Below are 14,235 nucleotides of genomic sequence, written 5' to 3' on the forward strand. Positions count from 1 at the left end.
TTAGGAATGTGGCCCTAGGGGGGAAGTAGGGGCCACTGGCTGCTTTGGGTAACCACAACAGTAAACATTATGGCAGGAAGGATAAGGTGGGGGGACAGCCCGCCCTTTGGGTAAAACCTGTGTGACGTAAGACAGATGTGCAGCATCTTACCACACCCCTTTTTCCCCTTTAAGTACTGATGGTTTTCCTGTATTAAGTTAGAGACTCCTCAGATGATTATCCTATAAGCTTTTGACGCGTCTCTCTATTTGAAAATAAACTGTTAATTGTGGCAAGAGAATTTTGTCTCTGTACTTCCTCCTTTAAGAGTGTCTATCGATGGAATTACCATCACAATGCACTCTACCTGCTAACAGTACACACGCGCAACATCCCACGCCTGAACGCAACTCTCACTCCAGATCACAATCACCGGAATTTTAGACACCTGTGCCTCATCATGACTCCCCACATACAGCAGACATCTACCACCTCTCAGTTGGGAGGTATTGTTTGTAGTGGGCTTCCCAAGCCATTGCTCTTCGTAACGAAGTAATTCTGTTCCTGATAACCGGTTTTCCCCTGCCCGTTGTGGTTTTTCCCTTCGCCCTGTTTGATCTGTAGAAACCTGCACGTTTGAGAGTGTATTTGACAAAGAGGAGTGTCTGGCCCCACCAAGTCTCCACGACACCCTTGGTGATGTTAATCAGGTGTCCTGCATAACATTTGCTTCTCTAAAATCTGGAACACCAGGTGTGGGCCATCAGCCCCACCCTCCTGAGCTCACCTGGAGAGGTGTGAACCTTTGAGTAAACTGGAGTGTAACTAAATGCATGATATTGTGGACATCTATCTGTAGTGTTTGGATTTCCCCTGCTCCCCATAAAGGGCTGAATAATCTGATATGTTTTATTGTACTGTACAGGTTATGGATCAAACTTTAAAAGAACATTATAGAAATGTTTGTCCTTGTTGGATGACTGACCACAACTGCCAGTATGTCCATTTGATAATTTTGTATTGATTAAGTGGGAAAGTTGATGTGTTCGTTGTGTTTGCCAAGGTAAAGTAATGCTAATTACTATTTGGGGGAGTGTTTTAGATATGTCTGATTTTAGGGGGAATTGCCACATCTCCAAAAAGTTATTTGAGTTTGTCATTGTTAAAGAGACCTTCCAACACATTGTGTTGTAGTCATATTTAGGAGTTTGTCATCATTAAAAAGACCTCCCAACACATTGTATTGTAGCTTGCAATTTTAGGAATTTGTCATTTTTAAAGAGACCTCCCAACACGTTGTGTTGTAGCTTGCAATTTACCGTCAATCAATCAAATGCATTTATAAAGCCCTTTTTACATCAGCAGTTATTAGTAAAAGAAGTGTTTTTACAAATAACCCAGCCTGAAACCACAAGGAGCAAACAGCGGCTAGGAAAAAATCCCTGAAAGAGTCTGAAACTTAGGAAGAAACCTAGAGAGGAACCAGACTTGGAGTGGTGACCAGTCCTCTTCTAGTTGTGCCGGGTGAACATTTTAGGAGTACAACATGTATAAATTAATAAATGCATGTGGGCTTTGTCCAAAGTCTGTAAAACCTAATCCAGGTCAGAAGCATGACCAGATGGACAAGGTCATGGAAAACCCAGGGTGTGGAATGGTCAGCAGAGAGGCAGCAGGAAGTCAATCCACCCATATTGCCAAGCATCAACCAAAGGGACACCAACCATGGGCAAACCACCCTGAATGAGGGCCAAGTATTGCCAACAGAGTTCACTCCAATTGCTAGAGAAGTGCAAGTCAGTGACCCCGCCCCCGAATGGCATTGGAGAGAAGACATCCCAGTGGGAATGATAGCCCACCTGGCAAATTGGGACATTATGGACAGTATGAAGCCTTTCCATTCACCTTCACACCCCTGAGCCAGACTACACTTAATCATAGACCATGCTAAAGAGATCTTTAGTAGACACTTGAAAGTTTGCGCTTTGAGTCTGCATTTCTAACCTAAATAGGCAAACCATTCAACTGTAGTGGCGCTCGATGAGAGATAGCCCTGCTTCCGGCTGTTTATTTAGAAATTCTAGGTACAATTAGAAGGCGATCTTAGGTTACATGTACAGTGGGGAGAACAAGTATTTGATACACTGCCAATTTGGCAGGTTTTCCTACTTACAAAGCATGTAGAGGTCTGTCATTTTTATCATAGGTACACTTCAACTGTGAGAGACCAAAATAAATTCCAGAAAATCACATTGTATGATTTTTTAATAATTAATTTAGCATTTTATTGCATGACATAAATATTTGATCACCTACCAACCAGTAAGAACTCCGTCTCTCATATACCTGTTAGTTTTTCTTTAAGAAGCCCTCCTGTTCTCCACTCATTACCTGTATTAACTGCATCCATTTGAATTTGTTACCTGTATAAAAGACACCTGTCCACACACTCAATCAAACAAACTCTAACCTCTCCACAATGGCCAAGACCATGGAGCTGTGTAAGGACATCAGGGATAAAATTGTAGACCTGCAGAAGGCTGGGATGGGCTACAAGACAATAGGCAAGCAGCTTGGTGAGAAGGAAACAACTGTTGGCACAATTATTAGAAAATGGAAGTTCAAGATGACGGTCAATCTCCCTCGGTCTGGGGCTCCATGCAAGATCTCATCTCGTGGGGCATCAATGATCATGAGGAAGGCGAGGGATCAGCCCAGAACTACATGGCAGGACCTGGTCAATGACCTGAAGAGAGCTGGGACCACAGTCTCAAAGAAAACCATTAGTAACACACTACGCCGTCATGGATTGAGCATGCAAGGTCAACCTTCTCAAGCCAGCGCATGTCCAGGCCCGTCTGAAGTTTGCCAATGACCATCTGGATGATCCAGAAGGAGGAATGGGAGAAGGTCATGTGGTCTGATGAGACAAAAATAGAGCTTTTTGGTCTAAACTCCACTCCACTATGAGTACAACCCCAAGAACACCATCCCAACCATGAAGCATGGAGGTGGAAACATCATTCTTTGGGGATGCTTTTCTGCAAAGGGGACAGGACAACTGCACCATATTGAGGGGAGGATGGATGGGGCCATGTATCGCAAGAATTTGGCCAACAACCTCCTTCCCTCAGTAAGAGCATTGAAGATGGGTCGTGGCTGGGTTTTCCAGCATGACAACGACCCGAAACACACAGCCAGGGCTACTAAGGAGTGACATTAGGGAGTTGCAATAGGCATTTGAGTACAGATGAGGTGCAAGAGAGTCCGGTGATCATAAAATGTTGTTGACCATGTAGAACAGGGCTCTGGTGTTTCCTTCACCTGAACTAATTAAGCCAGCATAATAAGTGGATATGGCTGTAGAAAGAGCGTCCTTGTCATTTTGAATGTGGTCCTTATACATTTCTTTGTGCACAATGAGTCCAGTTTTCTTGTAAAGGCGTTCCAAGCGACAACCTTACTTTGATCTGGCATAGTTCAGATGTAAACCATGGGGCACAATGAGTGGAGAAGTCCGGGTTTTTAAAGGGGCCAGAGAATTTAAAATATTATGTAGTCCATCATTGTAATGAGAAACCAGTTAATCAGGGGTGGATAAACAATTTATACTGGGGAGGCAGTCGATATCACGAAAGAGGACGTTTAAGTTAATGTCCTTAATGTTACGGAATGAGATGACACGTGGCAGTTTTATTTTGGCCAGTGTTAAGTTAATATTAAAAGATATTAACATGTGATCAGAGATGGGAAGATGCCAAAACATCTTTCTAGCTAATTTACACGCAGATGCTATGTTCTGCTCCATAACCACTGATTGTTTCATACTAACGTTGTTGGTGCCAACAGGAATAACTATCTCTGTATTCTTTGTACTTGCCAGTTTTAGACTTCACTAGCACCAACCTCAGATTTGCAGCTACGTAGGGGGCTCTGCCCCCCAGTAAACAGTGTACAATTGCCGGCTGATTCTTAAGATTCTTTAGACCTCATCAGTACTGGATATCTCCCTCCTTCCATGTATCCCTGCTAAAGCTGTTCTATCCCAGCGGTCAGGTACTCCGCTCAAGCTCCACCTATGTGCTTTTTCTAACGCAAATTAACACTATGCTGAACAAAACTATGGTGTGGGAAACAGAGACCCTTTTTTGGAACTTACCTTGTTGATTATTTCCATCTAGGTTTTATTGGGTCTGAGCTATTGAACAGAATTCATGAAAAATTGCTTTAAAACTAGTAATAATATCCAAAATAAAAATTGCAAAATTAAAGGATGTTAATGGTAGAGCAGGTCTCCCTGAATCTATATCAGTTGATTATTTCCATCTAGGTTTTATTGGGTCAGAGCTATTGAACAGAATTCATGAAAAATTGCTTTAGAAACTAGTAATAATATCCTAAATGAAAAAACAGCCAAATTAAAGGATATTGATGGTAGAGCAGGTCTCCCTGAATCTATATCAGTTGATTATTTTCATATACGTTTTATTGGGTCCAAGTAATTGAGCATTTGTTATTGACAAATGCTTTATAGACTATTAATAATGTCCAAAATTGAAATATTGGAAAACTAAAGAATGTTGATGGTAGAGCAGTTGTCGTTGAAGCTATATTGGTTGGTAATTTTGAGACGACTTATTGAAATTTACATAAGCAACTGACGTTTTTCATCTAAATGACCACATAATGGTGCACTTTTAAAACGGTGCCTTAACCTTCGCATCGTAGGAAAGCACTTTTTCATGTTCTTTTCGACTCTGGAAGATTAATATGAAACCGAAATGGAAAAACAAGGAGTGTTTCTTGTTCACTATCGCCAGCGGATTCACAATATGTAATTGCTGTCTTTCGTTGATGAGGTATTGAATTTCAAAGTTCTAATCTTGAATATAAAGCTAACTTTACCGCAGTGCTCGTCATGAACTGTCAGTGGTTGCTGGGGGAGACGGGGAGAGACTGATGAAGCAGGATCATTTTACTAATATAAAAGTAAATTGGGCATAAAAAGTATGTGGTTTATATAATTTCTATTGTGTGTGTATATATATATATATATATATATATATATATATATATATATATATATATATATATATATATATAATTATTTATATTATCCAAATTACATTTCCTACAATGCACCGCGCGACTCATTCATAACATAAACAAGAGTGACGTGCGGTTATTTGTCATTATTGCCCCTCATATATCCCAAAGCATTTCTTGTCTGTTACCCGTTCTCTAAATTTGCATTGTTATGGCAGTGGACACGCTTTTGAATATGTGAGTTACTAGTTCTGGCAGGTTATAGCAGTGTTTATTGGTGCGTCTGTCAAATGTGATTTTTAAAAATTGTACAGTAGGCTAACGTTAGGTATACTTGCTTAGCTAGCTAACTACGCGAAATGTGTTTATTATTGTACGTTTCCCTTCTGCAGAAGCGCGGTATGTGTTGCATTGTATGCGGACAGTTACCTCAGTGATTTCATGGCTTTACCTGCGTCCCTAAAAGACAAGTTGTTACGAATTATGTCATTAAAGGGCATGTTGACCGACCTAAACATCAGTCAGGTGAGTTATATTAATTATGAAATAAAGCCAATGTGGTTTTGAATTAATTAGTATACAGTTTCTTATTCCAGCTGCACATATGTCTAAATTGAGCCTAAGGATTAGGCTAACAAAAGTTATGTATTCATTTTGTTTGTTACTTACTGGGCTAACTCCTTCACACCAGAGGCGTGGCTAGGATCACAATACATTCGGGGCTTAGCAATATCCTATTCAATTAACAATTTTAAACAGTGGACTCATTAATGTAGTCAAGTGGGTGGGACCCAGCTTTTGACCATTTAAAGCCTCCAACCTTATTTATGGCTTGCCCTCAGCTGTTGCATTCTGGGACACACACTCTGGACATGATGAACTGCATAGTGTCTGACTCAGCCCTACAACAGATCCACTGTCCACAGCTCCGGAGGATCCTTCTCCGGGGAAACCTCTGCATTACCTCAGAGGGTATCTACCTACCAAATGTAATATTCTGTGTTTAACAATGACTAAATTGTACAGTCAAGTATATAAGCTTTGTAGATGCATGCACAACTATGGTGGTGTAACAAGACAATGAATCAAAAGCAAGCCACTTACGATTCACTATATTCCAGCTCTGTGTTATTGTTGCTACACATCTAAATGCTTAGAACCATAATGACACTTAGCATTTTTGTCACATCACCATACCCATAAATTCAGCCACCATCTCTACCATTGTTCTTAGATGTGTACAATACTTCATAACCATCGGAATACAGTTCCACATAATATGGAATAAGTGTCACTGCTCAACATGACTGTTAATTGGGTGATAATTTGTAGGTATGAGAGCTCTAGCAGCCTCCTGTCCACGACTGCAAGTGGTAGACCTTACTGGGTGTACTGCAGTGACGGATGAGGGTGTCCTGGCTTTGGCACATGGCTGCAGCTCCCTGGAGGTCCTCTCCCTATGGGGTTGCTCTGATGTGGGAGACAGAGCCCTTTTGGAGCTTTTAGGGAACTGTAGTTTTCTGCATACCCTCAACCTCTCCGGAACCCAGGTAATTCAATACAGTGAGTGAAATGCTTATTGGGAGTTCCCTGATGCTTTATATAAAGATTAAACAGGCCCTGTTAAAAAAGGAGTGCTTTTGATGAAAATAACATAAAATTTATCAGAAAAACACTGTGGACATTGTTAATTTTGTAAATGTCTACTGTAGCTGGAATGGCAGATTTTCAGTTGAATCTCTACATTGGCGTACAGAGGCCCATTATCAGCAGTCATTACTCTTGTGATCCAAAGGCACGTTGTGATTGCTAATCCAAGTTTATCATTTAAAAAAGGCTACAGATGTGCTCATAAGTTTGCATACCCTGGCAGAAATTGTGACATTTTGGCATTGATTATGAAAATAATTGATCATGCAAAAAACATTTTTATTTAATGATAGTGATCATATGAAGCGGCTGAAATGGCTTTTCTCAGAAGGGTGGCTGGTTTCTCCCCTTAGGGATAGGGTGAGAAGCTCAGCCATCCGTGAGGAACTCTGAGTAGAGCCGCTGCTCCTTTGCATCGAAAGGAGCCAGTTGAGGTGGTTCGGGCATCTGGTAAGGATGCCCCCAGGACGTCTCCCAAGGGAGGTGTTCCAGGCACGTCCAGCTGGGAGGAGACCTCGGTGTAGGCCCAGGACTAGGTGGAGTGATTATATTTCAACACTGGCCTGGGAACGCCTCGGGATCCCCCAGTCAGAGCTGGCAAAAGTGGCTCGGGAAAGGGAAGTTTGGGGTCCCCTGCTGGAGCTGCTGCCCCCACGACCTGATACCGGATAAGCGGCTGAAGATGAGATGATTTATTATCACATAGTTGTTTGGCTCCTTTTTAAATCATAATGATAACAGAAATCACCTCAGGAGAAATACAGGCTGATCTGGAAAAAGGTGTGGTTGTTTCACAATTAGCTGCATGGTCGAGTTGCCAGAAAGAAGCATTTACTGTGCCAGTGCCACAAAAAAGCCTGGTTACAATATGCCAGACAACGGCTTGATGCGCCTCACAGCTACTGGCACACTAATTTGGAGTGATGAGACCAAAAAGCTTTATGGTCACAACCATAAGCGCTGTGTTTGGAGAAGGTTCAACAAGGCTTATAGTGAACAGAATACCATCCCCACTGTGAAGCATGGTGGTGGCTCACAGATTTTTTTTGGAGGGGGGGTGAGCTCGAAAAGGAATCAATTCTTGTTCTGAGAAATTCAGGCTATTTCATGTGAGAAATTGCCAAGAAACTGAAGCTCTCGTACACTGATGTGTATTACTCCCTTCGCAGAACAGCGCAAACTGTCTCTAACTTAAATAGAAAGAGAAGTGGGAGGCCCTGGTGCACAACTGAGTGACAAATAAATAGGTGTCTAGTTTAAGGAGCAGACGCCTCACGGGTGGGGGGGGGGGGGGGTGGGGGGGGGGGGGGCGGAAGACAGTATAGATGTTTTTTTGGATGAAACTAAAATGTATTCATTTAATTAAAACATGAAAAAAGGTCAGGTTATTGTCTAGCTGCTGGCTGGCCACTCAAAAAATAAATGTTTTAATCTGAAGGATGTCTGATTTGAAATCCCTTAGAAAGGTTTATGACTTTCACGAAATGATGAAGATAATCACAGTAGTTTTATTCCACGATTCACTGCCTGGAAAGGCTGCACGCCCAGTCTTTAATTGGTTTCACTATGGTGTGGATCATCTCTCATCAAACAAGTGACAGCAGATGGTTGCAAAACTTCTTCTCAATTTAGAATTTTTGTTTAATCCAAAAGTATTGGTTTACAGCTTTTGTTAAATGGTCAACTAAAATATAATGCTGGTTTGAATGAGTTATTTTGTTAATTCAGCTAATGTGCATGAAGTGGGTGCAAATGTGTAATATTACATTTAAGTGACATTTTTCATGAATAGGCTATATTCTGGAGACAGACTCATTTCTCTGAGGGTTTGTACCAGTCTGCCAAACTTCAAGGTCAGGCCTGCATATACTCCATGTTCATCTGTTTGGTCTCTCACTGTTCAAAGCAGTGTCAAAACAGAAATTCTGGTTGTTTTCCAGAGCACAGCTCAGTGTCACTGCCTATATTTGTTAGGCAGATGGTACAAAGTTCTCCTACACACCGGTTTAATGGTGATCCTTGAGTTTATAGGGGTGACCGAAGTCTTATCATTTCGAGCATAACACTGAAAATGTGCTGTGATTAAGAGTACGCAGAGCAAATTGACAGGTTCTTGAAGTGGATCATTTCCGTGAGAATGGAATACATCCCAGTTGCTGTACCACAGACCACAAAGGCTCTCGGAAAGCATGAAACAGTCACTGACTCAGTGACACTCCTACAGCCCTTAGGGTAATTTCTACTAATAACTACTCAATCCCATGAATGTTCAGCTGGGTATCCTGTCAGTTCAAGGGGTCTAATCTAATTCCCATTGAGCTGCATCCGCTAGGACTAGTTGTTTTCCTCTCCTCAGACAGAACAAAACAAAGGATTGGGCTATAGAGTAAGGATTTTGTGCCCATGCAATTGAAATGCTTGGACTGTAAGTGTAATGTCTGCCTCTGCTCATGCATCTAGAAAAACATTAAAGACAAATAACCAAACCGGAAGTGGACAGATAATAGCCCAAATTTGTATTTAATTACCTTGACATCATGCATAGGTCTAAAAAAACTAAATAAAGAATCTCAGTAAGGTGTTGGGCCACCACGAACCACCAAAAAAGCTTCAGTGTGAATTGGCGTAGATGTCTTTGGAATTGTACTGGAGGGATGGAACACCCTCCGGATATCCATGGTTTCTTATGAATGATTCAGGATAGGACAGAAACGGATGCAGAATTGCTCAGCCATATGTCTTCTGCCCTATGCCTTCTGTTCCATTGATGAAATTCCTGATGGGGGTCTCCACTAAGTCTGAGGATATATGGAGGTGAAAAAAGCATGTGTGCCTACCACTGCTGGGCCTGGAGTCAATAGGATCAACAGGGTTCTGCTACTTCTGGTCCCTCTTCTTCCACTACCAGACTGAGTGCAGCCTGTTTTTGGACCCCACCCTTTTCTTATTCCTTCTTCTAAAGTGCATGAATATTCAGATTTGCTGTTAAACTGGTAGATGCTATCTGGTTGTGGGTTTCTGGAGATGGTACCACTGCCTTAATCCCCACAGATTGACAGCGATGCTGCAGAGAAGGTCAAAAAGCTTTCTCGCCATGGACTTGAAATGGTCTTACCACACCAACGCTGTGGTTAACAAGATGCAACTGCTCTTCTGCAACCTCACACCAAAAAGATGTAATTTCTTGGTGAACCTTCTTTCTGGAAATTTCAACAGATGCACCATTGACAGTATACTTACAGGCTGCGTCATTGGTATGGCAACACAGGGCACACTGCCTGAGAAGATTTGATTTGATTCAATTTTGTCATTGAGCAAGTACAGTACAACAAAATGCAGTAAGATATAGGAGCTACCAAGACTTAGAGAAATAATATGCTACCTCCAGTCTATTGAACTGTTAAAATATAGTGGATAAAAAGGTTGACAAACCTTGTTGAAATATTTGCTTTTGTATATGTTAAGGCAGGAATATTTAAGTGAAAAAAAGTTAAAAACATCTAATAAATGACTGATAGTATCTCAATTTTAAAACAATTCCATATGTTCGTATAGTACAAATCAAATACATTGAATGAGAAGAGCTAAAATCGTGTCAAAGGTTTTAATCATAGTCCCAGACCTGAAGGAGTACAGAAATACAATTCAATAGCTCTTTGTCTTCATACAGGTTTTATAGAGGTTCAGGAGGCAGCCTCTCTATTACAGATACTGTTAGGAATTCATTGATAATGATATCCACATGTTGCCTGCTCCTTCCTTTCTCATCCTGGTCTAAGTGTGCAGATCAAATTTCACTGCATAACCAGGCTTCTCGTGCTACCTTTTCTAGGCCCCACAGTTCTGTAAAATTCTAATCTTTTTAGGGGCCCTAAGCAAAATTTCATTTGGGGTCCCCTTTCCTCTATTGGTCAGGGGCTCCCTGGCAGTCGGAGGCCACCTAGCGGTTGGGGGCCTTAAGTGACCACTTATGTTGCTTATGCTTGGAGCCGGCCCTGATCTAGTATCACGATATAGACCATGGATATCAGTGGTCCTGCAGTCTACTCTGGTACCATTGTAATGGCATCAGCCTTTGTTTGGATTAACATGTATTGAGGGCTATCGATCTAATAGGATGCAAAGGATGTGCATTATTGGAAGACTACCACGAAGAAAGGCTGTTTGCCGATGGCAAAACATTATACATGTGAACTAAAAAAGTAATGCACATAACTAACACCCTTTAACAGGGCGCTTCAGTCAGTTTTCTAAAAATAATTGAGCCATGAAACTGATTCTCCTTAGGAAACCTTAGTTAATGACTCCCTGTTTTCTGAGCTCAGTGAAACAATCAATATTGCTGATATTCTCATCCTTCAGACAAGCCACAGATCATTCTGTCATCCACATGAAATATATTGTTGCTCATTAGTTTCAAGTATACTAAGGAGAAAGACAGAGCACAGCTGTTGGCCTTCACACACACAGAAATCCTAACCATGTACCTTATTGTTCATCTCTCTTAACAATTAAATGTGGAAAAATCTACAAACAGACCGTTTAGAAAAATAGTAATATATGGGCCCTTAGGCCCAAGTGACCTGTTTAAATGTTTTAATAAGTGTGGGATTGTGTGTACAGATACATTTTATGAAAATACCTCTACAGGGGTCGCACAGACCTCCACATGCTAGCCAACGGTACCCTGACTGCTGTTAGGTACCAAGATAAAATCTTCAGACCCATTGTCAGACCTTATGCTGGTGCAGTGGGCCCTGGGTTCCTCCTGGTGCAGGACAATGCCTGGCCTCATGTGGCCAGAGTGTGTAGGCAGTTCCTGGATGACCAAGGCATTGATGCCATTGACTGGCCCTCACATTCCCCAGGCCTCATGTTCCATTTGAGAACCTCTGGGACATTATGTATCTGTGCACCTGACTCCGCCAAGTAGTTATATTTAGTTAATTGAGACCCGATGTGCCAGTGATGGAATTAGAGTTTAGGGTAGGGAAGGGCACACTTTTTGGCTCCGGGGCCACATCAGGATTTTTTAATTAAATGAAGGGCCACATTGTTTTTGTAATTTGTTTATCATTAATTATTTGCAGGTCAGAAATGGCAAAAATTAAATCATTGATACAATAGGTCCCTTATATCTAAATTATTTCTATTCAGATGTAAAAGAATGGGCTGGTGAGTTATTTCTTTACTCCTTAAATTATTTTTATTAACTACTGCATGCCAGATGGAATTTCCTTAGTTTGCCCAGCCTGATGATTATTTTATGTATTGAGAAAACTCAGGATGGTATCAATAATTTTTCTGTTGATAAACAACTGCTTTCTTCCGTAAGGTAGGGTGGGTTAGAATAAGGTATAGGATTAGGCTTGTGACTAGGGTTAATAGATAATTAGTTGAAATTACTCATAGTCCATCTATACATGCTCTACAGACTGTCCAAATAAAGTGCTACCTGTTGTTTCAGGTTACAGATGAGGGTGTTATTGGGCTAGCAACTGCACAGTGCTCTAACAGTATAAAGGTAAGAACACCAATGTCTGTTGGAAAGAATTGTTCTTGTGGGTTCAAACATTTCTTTACCTACTGCCATCAGCCTTAACTGGTTCAATACCATTTAAGGGGAATGTTAACCCATTAAGCCCTGTTAAGTTATATGTATCATGGTCAGTGTACTGAGGGAGAAGTTAGGCATAGAAACCGACCTAGGAACAGATTATCCTAACCCCAATCCTAATTGTTAACTCAATGGTGAACAGTCGTATATGGTAGAATACAGAGGCTGCGATCAAGACTATGGTCATTAGCCAACCAGATGTCCTCAGACCCTAGAACTGTCTGTTCATTATCCAATCACAAATACAGCAGTGGAAGAAATTAAGAGACCACTGCACCTTTTTCTTTCCTTTCCAGAAAAGTTGAGTTTTGAGTGAGGAACAGAAGCGTTCAATTTGCAGTGGTTTCTTAATTTTAACCCTTCTGTTCCTTACTCAAAACCTTCCTTTTTGACTTTCTTGGAAAGGAAAGAAAAAGGTGCCGTGGTCTCTTAATTTTTTCCAGGGCTGTATGTATCCTATATTTACCCTTTTATGGTATTATATCAATGTTCACTCAGTCTACACACAGACCATGGTCTGTCCACATTTACTGAATGTGATGGTTATAGTTTTAGCAATTTATCATCCAGACACATGCAAAAACTGTACACTTCTTCCCATCTGGATGGAAGTCAAGGTTGCCACTTCCAATGTCATTGGATGTGTTGTAGGAACTCCAGTTGGCCCGATGTCGTAACCTGACGGACAAGGCTGTGAAGGCTGTCCTCACAAACTGCCCAAACATCCAGATTTTCATATTTACAGGATGTCCCCTCATCACTGGTGAGATCTTGGCTCATAGTGTCTGTTATGTAACCCAGTCCAGGCCTGTGTGTGTTTTTTTTTCATTGGTAGTCAATAGAGATAAGTGTTGTATATTCACAACTGTATAAACCCTAACCTTCTCTTTACCTTAGATCAAGAGGCACTGCAGAACCTTTTAAGCCCTGTAAAGTTACAACATGTATCATGGACAGTGTACTGAGGGCGAAGTTACATGTAGATGCCGACCTAGGAACAGATTATCCTGACCTTATCCGTTACATGAAAACCATATCTGCCCTCTATCCAGAATTCCTGAACAATGTTTGGACCTACTTCAGAGGAGCACAGAAGCAGATAACAACTGTGATGGAAATGGAATTAGAAAATGTTCAAACAGTATAAATGAGTCTGAGACCGAAGTGATGATTTACATTCCAATAAACAAAAAAAGCATCGGAATCTCAGCTTTGTAATGTCATTCTTATCATGAACAGGAGTTAAAACCTGAAAGTGCACTTCTGACATTCATTTCCCTGACTGAACAGTGGTTGGAAGCACACAGGAGGCACTCTGTTTTGGTTGTAAAGACGTGATGCAGTCTTTCATTTAGAAAATAAAATGTTGAAAAAAAGTTCAGGGATGTTGGGCAGATAAACGTTTCAGAATAGGAATGTGTTCAGATTGGAAGGATTGTGGATTCCCTCCACTGTTAGGTCATTGAATGCTTTGTTAAACAGTCTTGTTTTTTATATGTAATAAATATTTACTTGCTTTCAGTTTTAAGAATACTAAATGCCACAGTCACGATATGAGAGCTGTTATGGAAATTTTGAACTAAGGTGCATTTGAGAAATGTCTGTCTATTGGCTGGTATGTAAATCTGTACTTTTATTGTGACACACATGTCTGTATAATATCAGAGGATTATTAGGTATTTGGGCCATGTCCTCCTGCCTAGAAGAAGGATGTATTCTTTGTCGTCCTATACATGTATGAATGAGTTACTAGTTAAAGATACCGAGAGGGGTCTGGTGTTTGAATAGGAGACATCCTTGACCGGCACGGGTGGATTAGAGGGGTACTCGTAAATCTGTATAACCCTTTAGTGTCTCTGTTGACTATCCAGACATTGTGTCTCCTCAGGAGTTGAGAAGGATAAGGTGGGGGGACAGCCCGCCCTTTGGGTAAACTCTTGTG

At 41.1% G+C, this 14,235-nt stretch overlaps 1 protein-coding gene across 3 annotated transcripts; it reads left to right on the top strand.

The window, feature by feature from the left end:
* Positions 1-5,146: 5,146 nt before the first annotated feature.
* Positions 5,147-13,502, top strand: amn1 (antagonist of mitotic exit network 1 homolog (S. cerevisiae)). 3 transcript variants are annotated; one of them, XM_020056566.2, is made up of 7 exons: positions 5,147-5,263; positions 5,419-5,551; positions 5,869-5,998; positions 6,359-6,576; positions 12,144-12,200; positions 12,945-13,056; positions 13,346-13,502. In XM_020056566.2, the coding sequence occupies exons 1-7, from the start codon at positions 5,238-5,240 to the stop codon at positions 13,438-13,440; spliced, it is 771 nt and encodes a 256-aa protein (XP_019912125.1). In that variant the 5' UTR covers positions 5,147-5,237; the 3' UTR covers positions 13,441-13,502. The 3 variants fall into 3 exon arrangements, with proteins under 3 accessions (XP_019912125.1, XP_019912126.1, XP_019912124.1); XM_020056567.2 differs by having other exon boundaries at positions 13,191-13,445; XM_020056565.2 differs by lacking the exon at positions 13,346-13,502 and having other exon boundaries at positions 12,945-13,177.
* Positions 13,503-14,235: the final 733 nt, after the last annotated feature.

The sequence above is a fragment of the Esox lucius genome, chromosome 19 (genome assembly GCF_011004845.1).
Source record: "Esox lucius isolate fEsoLuc1 chromosome 19, fEsoLuc1.pri, whole genome shotgun sequence".
NCBI lineage: Eukaryota > Metazoa > Chordata > Actinopteri > Esociformes > Esocidae > Esox > Esox lucius.